The sequence below is a fragment of the Notothenia coriiceps genome, unplaced genomic scaffold (assembly GCF_000735185.1).
Source record: "Notothenia coriiceps isolate Sejong01 unplaced genomic scaffold, NC01 NC01_scaffold00033697, whole genome shotgun sequence".
Classification (NCBI taxonomy): domain Eukaryota; kingdom Metazoa; phylum Chordata; class Actinopteri; order Perciformes; family Nototheniidae; genus Notothenia; species Notothenia coriiceps.
Genome location: NW_011366398.1, coordinates 429,525 through 437,206, shown reverse-complemented (window position 1 = coordinate 437,206; position 7,682 = coordinate 429,525). Strand labels below are relative to the sequence as shown.

The following is a 7,682-nucleotide window of genomic DNA, read 5'->3' as shown; positions in this document are numbered from 1 at the left end:
CTTTATGCTTACGTTTATTTAAATTGGGGATTGCATGATAGAGAGAGGTTTTAATTTGTATTTAATTGTCATGTAAAGACACTTTTTGAATGTGTCACCTAAAAATGGTATAACTAAAATGCATACAGGCTATTAAAAACGCAGGAAAATGTCACATTATAACTTGCATTAAACGCTGATGGACTATTTTTCTTTTACTGTTCATATGTTTATATGGTATTAAATGGTTATTGGTTTTATATATCTGTAACTCATTTGCAAAGCTTGTAGCCATGCTTTCAATTTGGTATCCAATTACAGTACTTCCTTAGTCTAATTTAATTGGTGCACATTTTAAAGTTCAGTTATTTGAAATAATTATTTTTTTTTTTAAGAAAAAATTGAGTTATGGACCTTTTGTTCATTACTGAATTTGTCTGATAATATTTATTTCCTTTTTTGTTTTATTAAACTGTTCCCTGGCTTTCTGGCTAATTTTGCAAAATGTTTACGGTGGTCCACACGGCAGTGTCTCGCGCCTTCAACGGAGAGCTTCCCATTCACTTTGAAATGGGGGTATGTCACGCCTTCTGGCCGCAACTGCATTGTGTTTCCATTGCGTCGCCCTTTTTTTTTTGCACCTCCGTTGCTCGCTTTCGCAAAGTGAGAAAGAGTTCAACTTTTTCAGCCAATCAAAGCTGTATATGTCAGCTACAAGCGCATAGCCAATCAAAACCCGCGGTGCCCTCTGTGCATCCGCGGAGCGGGAGCAGCACCCGGCAAGCTTCAACGTGACGCTTGCCATGTGGAAGTGTCCCTAACAACAGAGGTCATGAAAGTCATCTAAAAGAGCTGAAATGCCTGCCCTCTAGCGCTGAAAATTAGTATTCGTAAAAATCCATTTGCATCAATATGTTCTTACACAGGTTTAGTACTGCGAACAGTCGGATCCCGACTCACAGCCCAGTTGATGCATCCAGTCCACCTTAAATATGCTAAAAATATTCAGGAATAAATTATGCCACCATAGTCTACTGATCATTCCACGCTTTTACGAGTTAACGACTATACTTCGGTATTCAGTTGCATTATACTGCAACTCGTACAACATTTTGGAACACAACATGTCTGTTTTTCTGCCAGGGAGATCAGAGGGCTGCCGGTGGCTGCGACACAGGCGATACGACACATTACTTTGACACAATGTCATACTTAGTTCCCAGGTCACTGCATTTAAAATGGAAAAAATATACACATTATTTTGGATGTCCCTCGCGCTTGTGATATAAACAACAGCAGGGACCCAAATGCAGATTTAAACTGAAACTTCCTTTATTTCAAGGCTATGAGATATGTGTACAATGACAAAAACAGAACACTCACCGCAGAACTAGTCAGGGACAAAGGACGAACCGACCAAGACAGACAGAAAACCCAGAACTTAAATACACACAAGACTCAATCACACAACAAGACACAGGTGAGGAGGGAGGAGAAAACACAGGGACCCAGGTGAACATAATCAGACAATTAGACACACCAGGGAAACTAATGACAAGACAATAACCCAAAGGGAAACGTGACATGGAAAACAGCAAAAACACCCAAACCTACAAAACTATAAACGTGACCTAACATGAGAATCGTGACATTATCCAGCATTTTGTAATGTTTACATAATTATTTGTTTGTGAAAGGATATGCCACACAGTGATAAGTCACTCCTGAAACTATGGCAAACTGGACCTTTTATATGGCCAATAAGAGGCTTTAGCAGTCAAACAAAATTGTATTTTACAAAGCCATATTCAGTCTTTTTGTACAAAGTGTTTCCTTGTTGAGCTACAGCGAAAATATATTTACACCAACAACAAAAAAAAGAATATGAGTTGTAAAACACCCTCTAGTAACTGAGACTGCAAAGAGCCCACTTTAGCTGAACTTTGGACAAAACAACCAATTAGGTCTTTCGATGTACACATGGGNTGTGTGTGTGTGTGTGTGTGTGTGTGTGTGTGTGTGTGTGTGTGTGTGTGTGTGTGTGTGTGTGTGTGTGTGTGTGGTTGATGGTGTGTATCCTGGCTTTTTGTCGCAGCACCATCACAAGTGTTACAGCTCCTTTAAACTCATGGAAGGAGAGGAGGCAAAAGTGAGCAGACGAGGACTAACTAAAGGAAATATCTAAAAGAGACACAGCAAAATGCCTCCAAAGAGGAAAAACCATTCTGCCATTCGGGTTGAAGAAGGTGAGAAGATTGTTTCATGATATCTTGATAAAAGTAACAGTTTGTTTAATGTTTCTAACAATCACTCTTCTCTAACTCTAACTATTTACTTTTTGACTACATTGATAATCACTGAGTAAACTTAATTATTTGGGGTTATGAAAGTGTTGGACAGTAACTACATTTAATAAAGTACAATTTGGAGGTACCTAGCTAACAATTTATATTTTGTGCTACTTTAAACTTCTGCTCTACAACAATTAAGAGGCAATGTCTTAAAAGGCATGTTTTTGTTTGGGTTGGGATGTTTCCTCTTCATTTGTGCTTGTTGTTCTATATGTTCCCAGTTGGGATGGAGGTTGATGCTGTATCAGACAGTGGAAGTGAAGGTGAGTTTGTTTCCTTTTCATCAGAGAAACAATTCAATGGAGCAGGATTTGAACATGTCATGATCTTTTTCTGGAATATTATGAACAAATAAGTATAAATACCACTGTGTTTTTCCCTATTTTGCCTCTCTTGTCCAAGATTAGATGCAACTTTAAAACATTCTTCTTTAATAGAGACTTAATAAAACAATTTCAGATGACCTTTTTGCACCTCGTCCTTTGAATACTTTGAATTATTGATGAGCTACAATTAAATGATAGTATTATTATTACCTGATGTCATGTTGGATGAATGTTCAGCTTATTTCAATTTACTTATAATGTGCATGTTTTTTACTCAGACGAGGCCAGGAGGAGAGCTCAAAACAGAAGAGCCAAACCACAACGTAAAGCCAAAAAGGTCAGCGACGATGACGAGGATGAGGAAGATGAGGATGAGGCACCAAGGAAGAAAGGACGAAGGAAGAAGACCAAGCCACAGGACAGCGATGAAGACGACGAGGAAGAAAAGCAGAGCGTGAAAAGAAAAACTTCAAAAGCTTCCAGGAAGAAAGCTAAGGAGGAGAGCGACGAAGAGAGCGAAGAAGACAAAAAGAAAAGAAGAAAGCAAGGGACAGCCGGGTCCAAAAAGGATAAAGAGGAGCAGAACAAGGAGAAGGGGGAGGTTAAAGGGAAACAAGGGAAGGACAAAGGTGGGGAGAAGGACAAGAAAAAGAAGAATGGGAAGATAAGCAGGTGCAGTATTCTCTGACCTCCCTGCACTCTTCACAGACCCGGATGGGCTTTTTTTCCCTCAGAGGCATTCCCTTAATTCATGCCATTAAAGGGGCCCTATTTTGCTAATTTTCAAGTTCATAGTTGTATTGTGTGCTTCTACTGTGACCTGTTTACACGCTTCAATGTTCAAAAAGGTATTTATGTTTCTCATACTGCCTGTGCTGCAGCACCTCTTTTCACCCTCTGTCTGAAACCAGAGCCCAGTCTGCTCTTACATAGTGATGTCACTAAGTTACTAAGTAAACAAATGAGTCCAATGGAGGTGTTTCAGGCAGGGGGGGATTTTGTGGGAGAGAAACTCCCTCTGGATGGAACCTTGGGATTTTAGCCTTTGCAGACCATTAACATGCACAGAAACCTATAACACACCAAAGGAAAGATAAAACCCCCAAAAGGCATAATAGAGCCCCTTTAAGAGGTTATCTAGTTAGTTTTCGATGTGGCATATTAGCAGTCATGTACTGTTCATGTACTGAGAACAGTTTAACATTGGCTTGTTAAAGACTTCATACCGTTTTTTGTGAACAAGTCAGCATGTTACAGATTTTTGGCTGTTACGATGGATGGTGTAATCTAATTTCTTCATCCATAATTTACTGCTGCGTTAATATAAAGGCAACAGGACAAAACATCCTGAGACATCAGATCTCCCTACTGTTTTATTGGCTGGGAGTTGGCTGAATTTTTAAATGCAGCTTACATCCAGCTCTGACTATCCAGTCTCAATAAGGAACACGTTTTACATTTGTGTAGCAACATTTTGAATCCATACGGTGAATCTGATGACGGTCATATCATAACTTAATTTTTCTAGAAATAAAACAAACGCAGCACAAATGTTGACAACATTTTAACTTTGAAAAACACAGAAAAAGAGAGGAGCTCACACCAGACGTGCCACTACAGGGAAACAATGGATTTCCTTATGAAGCCTTATTGTGACCCAGACCATTGGACACATTTTTACAACAACCTCATGATGGTGCCAGATGAAAAGAGAATTTACTTGAGAATTAAATGTATTACAACTGTATAAGTCTTGGATACCCACGGTATTGAAAAGACTAAGGTATGAACTTGCCTGATCTCGCATTGAAAAATGTTCTCTTACAAACGTGATGTCAAGATAATGGGTGCAAAACTGAATACTGACTTCAAACTGTAGTCTGAAATGTTGTAGCCCAAAAAGTGATTTACAATGCAAGAAACACAACACCAACACGTTAAGATGTCAAAGCCATGGCATGTGACAGCTCTTTTCCCTTTATCAGCTCTTCTTCCTCCTCCTCCTCCTCCTCTGGTTCTGATGAAGAGTCGCTGTCGGAGGGAGAGATGGAAGCCCTGAAGGAACAGGTGGAGGAGAAGAAGAAATTGATTGCTACGTTAAGAAACAAACCCTGGCGCATGAAGAGGAGACTCATACTGCTCAAGTAAAAACCAAAACACAAAACTCACATCCTCTGCCTGTCCACTTGTGGTTGCTGTTGCATTTAGTTTTTTCATATATTTTTTGTTCTTGTTTTAATTTTTTCTTACACCCACTTCCCTAAATGCCATCCCTCATGTCATATACATGTGATGTTGATTATTGGTTATTAAAACGTGTTAATCTCTAACTAAGCTGTTTTTTACTTCTCTTTATCAGTGCTGTGATCTATGAAAAGTCAAAACGAACTACTAAAAGTCAGAGCATCTTTCCTATGATCTCATTTTGTTATATTGCAAATCAAAGTTATTATTGGTAAACGGGACAATAACTTGCTTATCACTCAAATACAAATTTTCTTGGACGATAATGCTATGGTTTGCCAGATTAATCTTATTTTTTCTGATACATTACATTCTGCTCTAGATAAAAGCTCTTAGTGCTAAAAACCATCCTTTGGAAAACACTCAAAAATGATTAGATCCAGGAAGATATTTGTCCATCCACACACACAATCGTATGCCATCATGGACATTCTCTCACATGAGACATAAGGACAGTCTGTAAATCTCAGGTAAACACGCAGCAGCAGCAAACACTACGCTGGGTGTAATTCAGCCTGTTACACATCTTCCTCTTAGTGTGAGAAGAGGTTACACTGCTGGGCCAGGGCCAATGTAGGTTAGTGTGCACACGTACGTTGCTCTATGTAAAGATCAGTGTAAGCAAGGCAACCCGATAGGTGGACTGCCTTAAATTGTTAATGAGCTTGACGCTTTAATGCATATTGTTGTGGCTAACTCACCTGCTGCTTGCCAACTCTTCCTCCTGATGCTCTCACCATATGAATTGCACCATCAATCATCATTGGTTTTCCTGTGTTCCCTTTAGCCAATGACTAATTCAGTCCTTGGTTGAATAGATCATGTTTTTCAGTTGGATGTCGCTCACTTTATTTCATTGTTGTTTATATTACCTGACAGGGAAGCTCAGGAGTTTGTTGAAAAATTTGAAGGAGCTCTCGGGAAAGGAAAAGGCAGGAAGCTGTATGCGTACAAAGTCATGATGGCCAAGGTAATCTGCTCATTGTGCAACACTCAAAGAACAACAACAACAACTTTATAACGAGGATGATATTATGGAATTAACTATTTAAAACCTTTTTATTTTACTTCAGAAACTAATCAAATTTAAACGTGACTTTGAGAACTTCAAAACAGCCTGTATACCCTGGGAGCAAAAGATAAAGGAAGTAGAAAGTAAGTACCACTTTGACATAGTTGTAAAAAAGGATCTTACTGTTTCTAATATAACTACATTGCAAAGTCAAGTTCTCTGTCTCCCGTATCATAGGTCACTTCGGGTCATCAGTGGCCTCCTACTTTATTTTCCTGAGGTGGATGTATGGTCTGAATATGGTCCTGTTTGGGCTCATGTTTGGCCTGGTGGTGCTGCCTGAGGTACAGCCTTTTTCCTAGTAAACGTTATGAGGTGGTTCTTGATGCAGCAGACATTGTTCACGTTTTCAGCTTTCCTATCTCACCTCCATGCATTTCCTCTGTTTAGATTCTTATGGGTCTTCCCTATGGCTCAATTCCCAGGAAAACTGTGCCCCGTGAAGAGCAGGAAACAGCCATGGACTTCTCCGTGCTCAATGACTTTGGAGTAAGGATTTTAGCTTGGTTGAATTTATTCACAGCATGGCTGGAGACTCAAGGCTGTCTTGATTTGTTCTTAACAAGAAGTTATTGTTTTTTTTACTTAATCTTTGTTTAGACTTGTTCAAAATGTGGGAAAGACGTTTTCTGGAGTTTTTTTAATGGTTTGTATGTCATCTTAATTTGGTCTCATTGAGAATAAGACTGTGATGACATCCACCTCCCGGTTTGATAAAGAGAACAATGAGAATTAAGTTTGTGATAAAGCAAAGTAATTGGGTTAATGGAACAGTGGGACAATACAGGATATGTACACATTCAAGGAAAGACATCAAGTGCACAATAGTTTTACAGATGGAAAAAAAAAGACATATCTATTTAGTACTAGAAGTTTATTTCAAATATTTGTGTTAAATGTTGAATTTGAAACTTGAATGACAGTCTGCTGTTAGTTAAAGTTTTGATGGAAGGAAAGTCAGAATCAATGGTGTAGGTGCAGAATAACCCTAACCCTAACCCATTGGTGATTTCTGCATTGTTATGTAATGATAATTAGAAAGCAAAGCATCAAAGGCAGACTGAAGATTTGACAAGGCCTTAATTAGAATGGAACCTGGGAAATATAAAGCGTTATCATCAATGCAAAGAATATAACATTGAAGTGTTGATTAAAAATAATTATGTTATTTATGTATAATATAAAATGCAATGGACCAAGGATTGACCCCTTTAATGTGTCTATTTGTATGACTCTTTGAACACTTCAACAGGGATACATCAAGTATTCCTTTTTGTTCTACGGGTACTTCAACAACAATCGAAGGATCGGGCTGCTGCAGTTCAGGCTCCCACTGTCATACCTGCTGGTGGGCGTTGGCATCTTTGGATACAGCCTGATGGTTGTCATAAGAACGTAAGGCAGGACACACAACAATCAGATGTACTTCAAAGGAAAGAGATGTTTGTTTATTTTCAATATGGGGATTTTAATTTTGCAGGATGGCTCGTAACGCCAATGAAGGAGGGGACGGTGCGGAGGAGGGAGAGTTCACTTTCAGCTGGAAGATGTTCACCAGCTGGGATTACTTGATAGGAAACCCAGAGACTGCAGACAATAAGTACGCCTCCATTACAACCAGCTTCAAGGTTAGCATGTGTGTGTGTGTGTGTGTGTGTGTGTGTGTGTGTGTGTGTGTGTGTGAGTGTGTGTGTGTGTGTGTGTGTGTGT

General features: G+C 39.1%; 1 protein-coding gene across 1 annotated transcript in view; it reads left to right on the top strand.

Annotated features, from left to right (window-relative positions):
* The first annotated feature begins 2,119 nt into the window (after positions 1 to 2,119).
* LOC104961757 (transmembrane channel-like protein 2) overlaps positions 2,120 to 7,682 on the top strand; it is a 10,350-nt gene continuing 4,787 nt past the window's right edge. Inside the window, exons 1-8 of the mRNA XM_010790095.1 lie at positions 2,120 to 2,225; positions 2,552 to 2,593; positions 2,935 to 3,328; positions 4,642 to 4,800; positions 5,780 to 5,870; positions 6,363 to 6,494; positions 7,225 to 7,367; positions 7,453 to 7,600. Coding sequence (XP_010788397.1) covers positions 2,180 to 2,225; positions 2,552 to 2,593; positions 2,935 to 3,328; positions 4,642 to 4,800; positions 5,780 to 5,870; positions 6,363 to 6,494; positions 7,225 to 7,367; positions 7,453 to 7,600 — 1,155 coding nt within the window. The 5' untranslated portion in view covers positions 2,120 to 2,179. The remainder of the gene's footprint in view (positions 2,226 to 2,551; positions 2,594 to 2,934; positions 3,329 to 4,641; positions 4,801 to 5,779; positions 5,871 to 6,362; positions 6,495 to 7,224; positions 7,368 to 7,452; positions 7,601 to 7,682) is intronic.